This window comes from Herpailurus yagouaroundi, unplaced genomic scaffold, assembly GCF_014898765.1.
Source record: "Herpailurus yagouaroundi ecotype Mexico unplaced genomic scaffold, PumYag 141, whole genome shotgun sequence".
NCBI classification, from domain to species: Eukaryota; Metazoa; Chordata; class Mammalia; order Carnivora; family Felidae; genus Herpailurus; species Herpailurus yagouaroundi.
The window spans coordinates 63,104,010-63,116,100 of record NW_024412396.1 but is presented as its reverse complement, the minus strand read 5'-3'; the positions used below and the strand labels follow the sequence as shown (position 1 = coordinate 63,116,100).

The window sequence follows — 12,091 nt, the reverse complement described above, 5'->3', positions numbered from 1 at the left end:
TGTAAAGTGCATTTCTTCACACAATTCCTCAAGAAACTTGGAATTAACGCTGAGGTTAAAGGGAAATGAACCTTTTCGTGGTGTGAATTTTCTGCATAAAGCAAGCACGGATACAGTGATTGGCCACAAGATTGAGTGCAAATGTCAGCTATTATCACTTGAACTTAAAACTAGAGTTAAGGCTAGAGTGGGATGTGTCTGTGGTGTTTCTGGCCCCTCATGCTCGCCCACTGTCCTAGAGCCTGGGTGGAATAACATCTGAGGGCAGGTGTACCTTGCCCATTAAGCAGAAGGGATCGGAGGCTATACAAGCTAAAAACCTACACAGTTCGCGGTTAGAGATGAAAGGCTGCAGAAATGTTTATTGAATACAGTGCCAGGTTTATAAATAAAACTTATTTACAATTTCCATAGAGTTGGTCCCCCATCAGAGAGGTGGTTAAATCTCCAAACAGTTTATCTCAAGATTTACAGAAACATTCAAGTACATCTCCTTTTCAAATCGCCATGGTGAAGGGTTAACTCCGGTAACAGAACTACGGCCATCTTTTGCTACAGACGTGTGTAATGAACAGTAGAAGGGCTAGAGAAAGAACACACACCCCACCCACGCCACTACCTTCTTACTCGAGGGATACAGACCGCAAAGGATTTCTGTCTCCTAGAAGACAACTTCAGGGGATTTAAAAAAAAAAAGGAAATCGTAAACTGCCGGCTGAAGGGACGGGTTAAGACACATTCGTGGAATCCTAGTCACTGCCAAAAGAATAATGTATTTAGGATATACAGTATTAGTTCAAAGGTTTAAAATAATTGAATGAAACAAGAGCAGACCCTTGACCAAATTTACATTCTTGGTTTAGGAAGAAGTTCCCAGTATGCTGAGGGGCCAATAATATGCTGCTACTCTGATGTGCCACGGTGGCACTTAGGGAGGCCTACCGGATGGCCGCTCGTTACGATACAGGTTAGAAGTACAGTCAGACATGCATTTATAAAGAGAATATAAAAATATGTACAGTAGCTAATTTTCAATGTGTTGCCGAAAGACACCAATTAAAGTGTGCAAAAATTCATTTGTCTAAAAATCAGAAAAAAAGCCTTTCTTGGCAACAGTGCATCAAAAGCCCATCTGAAACATCGAGATGCATTTGCCTTGCTTAACACCTACCCCAAACAGATGGAGAACAAAACTATGAAAGTGTTTGCCAAGTACTCAGCAGTTTTTTTATGGCAAGTCTCAGGCTCAAGCGGGATGCCAGTTAAACTAGTCACTTTATATATATAAATATATGTATATATTTATAGAGCAGTTAGAAGTAGGGGCAAGAGTTTACAGGAAGGTGCTAACCAACGTTAGGGGGACGGACCCCCACATCCAGCTATTTCCTCTCACAAACTTGTGCAGCCTGCAAACGCCCAATCTGGGCTGGTCATCCCCTCAAAAGCCAGAGGGGAAAAAAAAGGCTACAGCGGACTGGGCTGCCCCTCGACGCCAAGCTGAACTCAGCACTCCCTGGGGGCAAGGCTTCACTTCCCATCCAGGATGCTGGCCATGTAAGACTCTGACTTCATGAACGGTCTTTCACGAAGGACTGTGGGACCGCTTAAATGGAGCCCACCCAGCTTCTAGAAAAAGACTTGACGAAAGAGTTAAGACAGAAGGCAAAGTTTTGAAAGCAAGTTAAATCACCCCCATCCCTCTTTGACGCTACGGAGAGGCCACTGAACACAGGCCCGCGATGGGTCAACACTTGGCCTCCCTGCAAGAAACGTCCAGGAGCCCTTGGTCCTCACTGTCTCACCAGAAGAACCTCTAAGGTGTTCTCAGGTGCTCCTTCCAGATCCAGGGAACCCTGAAAGCCATCTCTAGTTCAGTCACCTTCTCTTCTACAACTGCCCAGTCTAAGGACCAGCAGCAGATGGGTGGGCTCCTCTCCACGGCTCTGACCTATCCCTCTGGCAGGAAATCTAACAGGCTGCAAAATGCCAGAAAGACAGGGAGTAGGAGAGGGAGAAGCCAAGGGTCTCTATAAACCAGCCCCGAATGCACCCGTTTGGCTGCCAAGAGCTTCTCGCTGCCTCACTGGCAGCCTGCTGCTGTCCCAGGCAAATTAAAACCGCCCACGAACACTCTTGAAACCCCCATCTCCTTACTGGTAAGCTACGACCAGTTAACACCCTGAAAGACGCACCTCCAGCCTTCATTGCAGAAAAAGAGTTCTACGCTAAATGCATTCTGTCTTTAAAGGGGCTTTTAGAGAACACCAATCCCACCGCAAAGACCAGTGTCAGCATCTCAGTTTTGGTTACAGGTTTATAATTAGACACAAAATCCACTCCATGCTGGAGTTGTTTACTTTCAGGCTGGGGACTACTTGGGAGAAAGAAAGCAAAGTGTCAAGTCCACTGCAGGAAAACAAAACAAAACAAAAAAATAGAAAAGAAAAGGAGGCTAAGGAAAGTAGTATAAATTAAAAGTCATCAATCAAAGGTGACCGGTAGTGTCTTTTAGGCACGAAGACTGGCTAAGAAGGGACCTCGTGCTCCTACCACCCGGCGAGGATTGAATTACAGACACACAAAACCATGTCTCTTGCACAGATGGTCTCAAGTAGTTACATAAAACAGGTAATCGGCAGCACGACTGAGAAGAACCCCGAAGTACATGCTTGAGAAAAAGTGGGTTTTTTTCCTTCCTTAAGAGCTCCGCTGCCTGAATAATCATGAAGCTCCTGACCTTCACACCCCACCTCCCCCCAGTGAAAATACAAGTAGACCTACGTGCCTATGGACAGGACGAAGCAATTGCTCTCTGCCCGGCTTTAGGCAAGGTCTCACGCTCAGAGGTCGGTGCTGGGATGTCGGGAGGGCGAGAAGCCTGATTCTGGGCTGTGGGCGTTAAATGGTTAAACCTCTCCTCCAACTGCCTTGTCCCCATTTAGATCTCAGCTTTACAAAGCATTTAACACCACTTTAAGTTAATGGTCTTTTTATTGGAAAAAAAAAAAAAAAAGACTAGCATTTACAACTTGGAATGGACGTTAAATTGTAATTTCTTGAACAGCAATGTTGATGGTTGTGCTGAAGAGTCCACAGCCACAGCCTACCTCTGCTGGCTCCAAGTCAGGTTCAGGAGGTTTTAAAAACAGAGAGTCCAAAGATGCTCCCTTGGTAAAGGTTTCTTTTTAAAAATTTGTGTGAATGGTGACAGCCCGACACCCATCTCGCTCTCTGGTACAATGTGGACAACGCTAAACCAACACGCACAGGATGCCGGCAGGATGTGTCACTGTCACCACGGGTGGGGGCGCACGAAGTACAGGGGGCCGTCCTGCTCTGTGGGGCCGCGTCTAGACGGTCTATCTATCCTTCACCCATTTTTCTGCACAGCATCCTGAGGTAAACCAATTTTAAAGGTTTGTTTTCAGTAAACCCGCTATGACAATTTATACTAACAAATTGGAACTAGAACCCATTTGAAACAGGTTTTTTTAAATCTGTTTTTTCATTTTTCGTTTTTAATACAAAGGCCTGACTGTGCTCAATCGTCAAGCTGCATGCATGAAAAACTGGCCAGCCCAAACAGTGTAGTAATCATTAGCAAATGGAACTGCAAGGAGTCCACTAAGTGCTTCCTTATCGTTAAGGTAGTACAAGTATTTATATCGTAAAACTGATGTGTAGCGCTTCATCTTTAGGGGACAGGACCACCAACCAATACATGCAGATTTTGTGTGTGTGGACAGAAGGTACTTTTGACATTCAGTTTTGCTATATAGAAACAGAATGAGTAAATGAACTTTTTTTTTTTTTTTTTTTTTGCAAGAGGTAAGTAAAAGATTCAATTTGATTCTTCTAGAGGGGGGAAAAAAGGAGTTGAAAGTAGGTCTTCACTTTGCAGTCATCATCTGTACGAATTCTGAAAAGACAAATAATCATAGCTTTTGGTTATCTTCAAAAGTAGCTTTCATGAACACGTCAGCTCTCTTCTGCATTAAAAACAAACCAAAAAAACCCCTGTCTAGTGAAGCAGTTAGCTTGTTTACAGACACCAAAGGGAAGTCTATTCAAAACTAAGCTAAGGAAATTGTAGTGTTTTACCTTCATAGTTGACTTGCCCGTCTCCATCGATATCTGCTTCTCTGATCATTTCATCTACTTCTTCATCTGTTAGTTTTTCTCCTAAGTTTGTCATGACGTGACGTAGTTCTGCCGCACTGATGTAACCGTTGCCATCCTGTGAACGTGGAGCCTTGTTACTGACGGCGGCAGCTGAGCAGGTCTGTGACTTCATCATCCCCTCTCCCAGTACTGCCACTTCTGCATACAGCCTGCGCATCTCCGGTCCGGCCCCCTCTCCCCGCTTACCGACTACGTGCATACACTCAGCGAACCCAGAGAACGCAGGGGCTTTGCAAAAGCTAACAAACTGAAAGTAACAACCAAGAACTTGGCTCAGAACTCGCCACTACTTACTATGCTTACTCTCACCCAATAAGATGGCTGCAGAAGTCAGGATATTTGAAAGTGAGATAACAGGGCCCTGGCAATTAGCTTTAAGTGTGCTAACTAGAGAACAGATTGTCAGAGCATTTAGAAATGATAGGGGAAAAAAAAAAAAAGCCATATGTAAGTACCGTCTGCAACACAGATGCAGGATTACCTTGTCAAAGACTCGGAATGCCTCGCGAATTTCTTCTTCACTGTCTGTATCTTTCATTTTTCTAGCCATCATAGTCAAAAATTCTGGGAAGTCAATGGTGCCATTACCTTAAATTAAAAAACAAAAGCTCACGTAAAAGAAATGCTCCAGTAATGCTACCTGGCAGTGATAATCTTAAAAGCACTTTACGGAATGGTTGAAGCCTCAATGGCACAAACTGGTAAATTATTTTATTAGGTAAAACCATTTATAAGTCTAAACTGTTTAAACACTTTGCAGGGTAATTTCACGATTCGTGGTAATTCAAACTAGCAATCGGTGCCCAGGATATCATTTAACGATGCAAAGGAAAGTGCACACGTGGCCTCTTGACCACTAATGGGGGGGGGTATACAGTTCGAGAGAAAGAGCACAGCTCCCTTCCATTCCCGAGAGAGGCTTTGGAGAGCGCCGTCCCCCTGAGTGAGGGTGACCACTCCGACCTAACTCTGCCTTGGCCAGTGATGCTGGGAAAGGCTCAGAACTGGCCTGTCAATACAACCAAACGTTCTCACAGAAGAAAAGAATTACGGGAGGGGAAAAACTGACTTTGTTATGCCACAGACCATAAACCGTCACAAAGTCTTCTCCAGAAGGTGTTTCTCAACCACATTATAAGTCCACTAATCTTTTTCTCTCCAATTCCGTATCTTTGTTTGTTTCCCATTAAGGGCAAGGCTCGGAAGTGTTTTCATAGCTCAGAACCGTAAACATTTAGGGAACAGTGTCAGAAGAATCTGTTCTACAGCCAGTATTCCCAACAACTTCCCCTCTAAAACGAAGAGTTACGTGAACCACCTCCAGAGACAAGCCACCAGATTAACAGGGTAACTTGCATTAAATGGAAACAAAACTAGAGGAAAAAAGCCTTAGGTTAAGTACTCATTTTCACAAGCAAGTACCTTTAAATCAAAATAGTAATTCAAAGACCCCTTTAAGTCATTTTGGCCTCCAAAATTTTAAAGCATTAATGACATTCACGCAAGACAAAAATTATTTGAAGTGCCATCTCCTAGCCATGCAGAGAAGACGTCCTCAGGCATTACACTTATTCATCGCAAAGTGTTAGATTCTGTAGCCCCAGACAACTTCTCTCTCCTTGTTCCATACAATCTAAGGGCCCAAGACACTTTGCCAGTTGCGAGTCCCTAAGCAGTTTCCTAGGCTTCACATGAAACGGGAGGCAGCCACTCCATGTTCCCAGATGGCCTTAGCAATCAAACGCAAGAGAATTATGAGCTATCTCCTTTCCAAAACAACACTAATATGGATGAAAACTCTTTCTGACGTAGCCCAAATGGGCTGAAACCACTTGTTAAAGAGCTCGCCCCAAACCCCTGCTTCTAAATGTGATCAGACAAGTTTAACTCTACTTTATCACCTTAGGATACCACATTTGTTTAAATGGCTACTACACCAAGCCAATCATCTAGAAAAGAGTCTAGATCCAAACTGTTTATTCTTGGCTCATCTTTTGAAAAAATTACCCATGTTCTACAATGTTACACAGTACATGTATATATGGTTTCCACAAACACATGGTGTCTTTTCTTTTTTCAAGAGGGGAATGCTCAGAAATTGTTTCCTGATAGAAGTGAGCAAGATAAGGTCTACTCTCCACTCTTCTAGAGTCCAGAGAAATGGATGACCAATTGGTGACCAACTGTTACAGGGGTTACTGCTTGTTCCTTCTTGCTCTGCACCTTATTTATCTTCTTCTTCTAGTAGATTCTATAAATCTACTCCGTACAGTCACCAAGCACCCCATCTCTCCAGGCTTCACGTCATCTTCAAAATTCTCTGGCACAAACACAGCCACAGCTCACGCCTGTACTCAATTCTAAGAGTGCTCTTCTACCACCTTCACTTCCCGCTCCTCGAGAGACAGACAGTAAGCTCTTCTAAAAGGTCTACGGGTATTTTTTTTTTTTTTTTTTTTTTTTTTTTTACTTCCCCCACAGGACTCAGTGCAGACTCATGGGCCAGTTGATAAAAGATTGAGCTGTAGGTCACGGCAAGTAGAAAAGAACAAATCAGCGATCTGATCCAGGAAATGTTCTAGACAGTGAGCACAGCCAAAGGCAGGCCCATAATCTTCTATTTTCCTTGTCAACGGCTGTAAGGCAACCACTGCGGTGCATGTGCTTTGCTCTGGGGACCTGAAAGACAATCTTGTGACATGTCTGAACTTGCATTACACAACGCTGGCACTCATTCATAGGTCTAAGCCCTCACCGTCAGCATCCACCTCGTTGATCATATCCTGCAATTCGGCTTCTGTTGGGTTCTGACCCAGTGACCTCATGACGGTTCCAAGTTCCTTTGTTGTGATGGTACCATCGCCATCTTTGTCAAATAGGGAGAAAGCTTCCTTGAACTCTGAAAACAAAAGCGTACCCTTTAGAATGAACGTCTTTATCCAACCCAGGCACAGCACACACTTTCCTTGGGCTTGCCAAAGCAAACCGTCCAAGTTTGGGAATTATCAGTAACTGCCTGGTCTTTATCTGCTAAAATAAAGACCACAACAGTCCTATTGGACTGGCCTCCATTCAGCAGTCCATAAAGCAAAACCACAGTATTCTCACGTTTTTCAAGAAAACTAAGCTTAAACACACTTAAGTTAGTCCTCAATCCAATCTGACAAGTGAAGATTGGTCAGCAAGTTCCCTTCAGGCCCCTTCCTGTTAAAATTTCTACAGCCATAAGCACTCCTGGTTTCATAACAACATGAAGCGGTTCCTAGAAACGTACAGTCCCAGGTAACCAGGCTGTTCTCTCTACATGGCACTTAACATCTCAAAGGCGTATTCCTGGTTTCCTGAACAGAATCATCCTCAAAAAAAGTCCTCCAAGGAACACTAAAAGCTAGAATCTAAACTAACTCCCTTTCCAATGATTATAGTAGTCCTACCGCTCATTTTCCCATTTATTTTCAAACAGCAAGCCCAAGCCTTCGCGGTGAATTACTAAAAGCCCCGTGGCATAAGAATTCTAAACTCCATTTGCGAGGAGCAGGCTCAGCGCCATCTCATTACGCGCGGAGCCCTGAACACCAGGACGTTCAGTCAAACACTCCAGGGCGGAACAAGTATTCCCACCTCCACTTCCTTCCACGTTGCCTCTGAAACACTGGCAAGGAATTCACTCTTGACCTAAATATCTCTGCATATTGTTTCCATTTAAATCAATTCTTAGAAAACTGCTCAGATTATTCGCGGGGAAGGGTCAGAGAAGCCACCCACACAATCGTGCCTAGTTCTGGTCTACTGGAACCCCCTGAAGTCAGCAACTTACCAGCAATCTGCTCTTCGGTCAGCTGATCAGCCTAGATAAAGAAAGAAGAGGTTATAACTCAATGCACAAGAGGTGACTGAGGGCAACATAGTTTTCCCAATTATACTTTTAATATTGACCTTTAAAAAAAAAAAAAAAAAAAAGACAACCATCCCCAAACGGTAGCACTGCCCTTAAATGAAACCCATTTTAAAAACAAACGGTGACAAAGAAGTGACAACACTGTACTTCAGGTTTTCTTGGCTGGGCCTAAGGCGATGTGCTGAGGTCTCCCTAAGGAAGGGTCAGCTCATAATTTGAAAAATGGCACCTCTAGCGGCAAAAGGCCACACCGCATAGGATGCAGCCACAAGCTCTGAGAAAGAAGAGCGCCACCTACTGCGCCAGGGACACCGCAGTCCCCCCTTCCATCCAAGGATCCTAGTCTGAGGCTGCTGTCACCACAGCCAGGATCCGCGTCCAGGGGCAGGCTTTTAGCGCACCTTGCGCATTGCTGCGGGAGCTCCAAAATCTCCGAATAGGCGTTACGTAATGGCATTGGAGTGGATTAAGAGGCTTTTAGATCTATTTTATGAGACGCAATGAAGTGGAAAAAAATAAATTTACGGCAATGGGTTACCCCACCTAACTTGATTTCCATGTAATAAATGCTTTCTGTTTAAATTAGGCAGTTATGTCTTAAAAGCCTACCATTTATTACGGCTGATGCCCTCAAATTATCTTTGACGAAGAAGCCAGGAAAAAATGGAACCATCCTACAACTGAGCTGTTACAAAACTGCAAACGTTAAGTACACATAAAGTACACAACAATTGTAAGACTACACCTTCTCTTTTCTGGAAAAGAAGTAGCTATTAACTTTGCCAGAGAATATTTACTCTACCAATCTACCAAGAGCTGCTCATAATAAACACACTTTACTTGAGGTGGTAACGGCCATGAAGGTAATTCTCACTTGTATTGTCTGATCTCTGCAACACGGAACCTGTGCCTCCAGCCAGAGGAATTTGAGAATGCAAGGAGAGCTAATATGGATTTTTATTTTAATGAAGGACACCACCTAGTGAAGCCAGTTACAAAGTAAGTTCTAACAGAAAGCTAACCAAGTCATGTTTACTCGAACTCTTAAATGAAAACTTTCCCAAGAAGAACGTTCCAATTTATTTATTTTGGGGGGGGGGGGGGACTTATTTTTTCAAATTAGAATTGGGTCTTCCTTCCTTTCTACCCCAGTCACCGGAAGATGGTTTTCTTTACATCGAAAGGAGACCCGATGATTTATGTAACGTCAGGACATCTGTCTTTGTACAACAGGAAGCGGTGCCACACCTCGCAAGAGAAGCTGTCACCTTATCGGGGGAGCACAGTCCCACCTCACCGCAAAACTCTCTTGGAGAGGTTTTTGAGACCATCATCAGCCTTATTCGACAAAGAAATACCCGCCCCCAAATCGCTTTGGCCTAGGGGCAAAGGTGCCCTGAAACTCCCCACCCCGCCAAGCCAGAAAACGCTGTGAGTGATGTCAGCCCTGCCCGCCCAAGGGAGGAAGGGGGCTGTAGAAAACACACCCGGCGAGGCGCACAGGCGCATCTGGCAATCTAGAGGCCGAAGAGAAAGCGGAAACGTGGAGGGCATCTCCCTGCGGACTGCAAAGTGGCTAGGGGCCAGGCAGGGGTGCGTGCCCCGCGAGCAGGCGGGGTGCGGAGGAGCGAGGGGGCCCCAGGGCGGGGACACCGCCCCTCCCAGACCAGGGCCACCCCCACTCCCACCCCCGCTACGGGACCGCGCGGCGAGAGGGGGCCAAGCCCGCCCCGCGCCTCCCACCCGCTTCTGCTCCCCCAGGCGGCGAGCCCGCCGCGCCGCCGCCTCCTCCTAAAGCAGAAACTTTGCGTCTCTAATGGAAACCGAGCCGCGCGCCAGCTCCCTCCTCCCCCGCCCCCCCCCGCCCCAATTAGCGCAAGCCGAGCGCCTCCCGCGGGAAGGGACCTCCCGATGTACTGAGGATCACGCACGCCTTCACTACCGCACTGGGTGGGGGGGCTGCAGGGGTGCGAAACAGGGAGACACGAGCCCGGCCACACCGCAGGGCCCCGCCCGGGCGCAGGGCGGCCGGCCCGCCGCTTCCGCCCTCTCCGCCCCCCACCCCTCGCCTTCCTGCCCCCACCCCACCCTTCCCCGGCTCCTTCCTTCCCAGCCCACGCCCGCGCCGCGCCCCCCGGGAGGGAGGAGGGAAAGCGGCTGGGCCAGAACGCGCAGCAGGGTCGCGGGGTGGGGGAGGAGGTAGACGCGGACGGCGCCCCCCACGCCCCGGCCCGAGCAATGTGCGCCACCCGCTAGCGTGGGCCCATTCATTCTCTGCAGCCCTCCCGACCCGCCGCCTCCGTGCCCCGGGCTGAAGGCGGAGGGGGGTGGGGGTATCGAGTGCCCGGCCCCGCCCGGCTCCCCCGCCCCCCCACCCGGGCCCCGGCTCAGGCGCAGCGCTGCGGGAAGCCCGGGTGCGGCGCGCTGGATGCAGTGGTGCGGGGCTGGGGGGAGGAGGTGGATGCGGAAGGCCCCGGTGCTGCTGCGGCCGGAGCCCCTGCCCGCGCACAGCCCACAGTCAAGTCCAGCTCCAAGAGGGACCAAAATTTAAGAAGAAACCCTGGCCGAGGAAAGCGACATGCAAATCCGAAATGCGTCCTTCTTAACCGCAGTTGATGCGTAACACCCGGAAAAAAGGACCTCCCCTCCACCAACAGGGGGGGCTGAACTAAAAATTTGGGAAGAAATCATGGGCAGAGAGCTGCTATGCCGCCGTTTACCACTCCCGACCTACCATGGTGCGAGCGAAGGGAGGAAGAGCAGAGGGAGCGAGGGTGGCTGCACCAGCGCAGAGGCTGTGACGGCGGGGGTGCCTCCGCTGCTGCTGCTGCTGCTGCTAAGGCGCGGTGTGCGCTCAGCGCTGTGCCGCTGCCGCCGCCCGACTGCGAGTAACGGCGCCGCGCCCGCGAGGCTCTCAGCACCACTGCCGAAGTGCGAGCCTGCTCCCCGCGGTATATATATGGAGATCCGTATCCCTCCGCCACGACCGCGGTTGCCTCGCGCCGAGCGGCCCTGCGAGAGGCCGGGCCTTGCCCGCTTGGCCACGCCCCTACCGCGCCCCGCCTCTCGCTGCACCCGCGCGCCGGCCGCCGGCCGAGGCTGGGGCCCGGGACTCGTAGGGTTTGGAGAGGCGCGAGGTCGCGGGGCAGGGGCCGAGGCAGGTGAGGGGTGGTAGCTCCAGAGACTCACACGTGGGGACGCTCAAGGGCGGAGTGTCTGCGTAGCCCCGACTTGGGACAGCCCAGGACTTGAGAAGCTGTCTGCCTCTCGCCCCAGCCCCACCTCCACCTCCACCTCCACCTGTGGGACACCCCTCCCCCCCCGCCTCGCATCTTTTATAGCTTGTCGGGAGCAACCAGGTCACCCTGGTCTTGCGCCCCTGGGTCCCCAGCTGGTCCCCTCCATTCGGGGAGCTTCAGGAGGTCCTGGGGCAAGGGGGCGGCCGGCCGTGGGGAGCTGGGGACAGAGGAATTGACTGCACACCTCAGCTGCCTTGGGGAGGGTCTGGGAGGGTCATGGCAGTTTTCCTCGCGCAAGAAATTGGTCAGATTTTTTTTTTCTTTTAAAAAAAGTGAAGCAGTTTCCGAAACAAATGATGTATGCTTAGTTGCTAAATCTGTGTCATGCTCATATGCTTAGCCAGTCTTCTTTTAATGTTTTCACGTTTCCACTGAATATTTTTTGTATGCCTGAATAATATCTCTCCCTTTACTGTTTTTTTTCCTATGGAAAATATTGTTCATCCTGGCTCCAGTCTTACTGAAATTAATGTACCTGTGAATCTTCCATAGACCTTAAAACCCATGCTTTGATAATTTTTTTAATTTTCCTGGACCTGAGAAGTCTCAGACCTTTATTCATAAATCCATAAAAGCAAAGAAGGTGAGAAAATAGGCACTTAGAATCTCCTAGTTAGAGCTGGAACAAACAGCAAATTGACTCTACAGTGCAGTTGGTTAATATTTTAATGTACAATCTTGATTATGTTCCTTAAAAATACTGTATCTT

At 48.2% G+C, this 12,091-nt stretch overlaps 1 protein-coding gene across 1 annotated transcript; it reads right to left on the bottom strand.

Annotated features, from left to right (window-relative positions):
- Positions 1–335: 335 nt before the first annotated feature.
- On the bottom strand, positions 336–11,019 carry CALM1 (calmodulin 1). Its single transcript, XM_040477994.1, has 6 exons — positions 10,818–11,019; positions 8,003–8,033; positions 6,941–7,084; positions 4,667–4,773; positions 4,105–4,240; positions 336–3,922 (listed from the first exon to the last, which is right to left on the bottom strand). Exons 1-6 carry the CDS (start codon positions 10,818–10,820, stop codon positions 3,894–3,896), a joined length of 450 nt encoding a protein of 149 aa, XP_040333928.1. The 5' UTR covers positions 10,821–11,019; the 3' UTR covers positions 336–3,893.
- Positions 11,020–12,091: the final 1,072 nt, after the last annotated feature.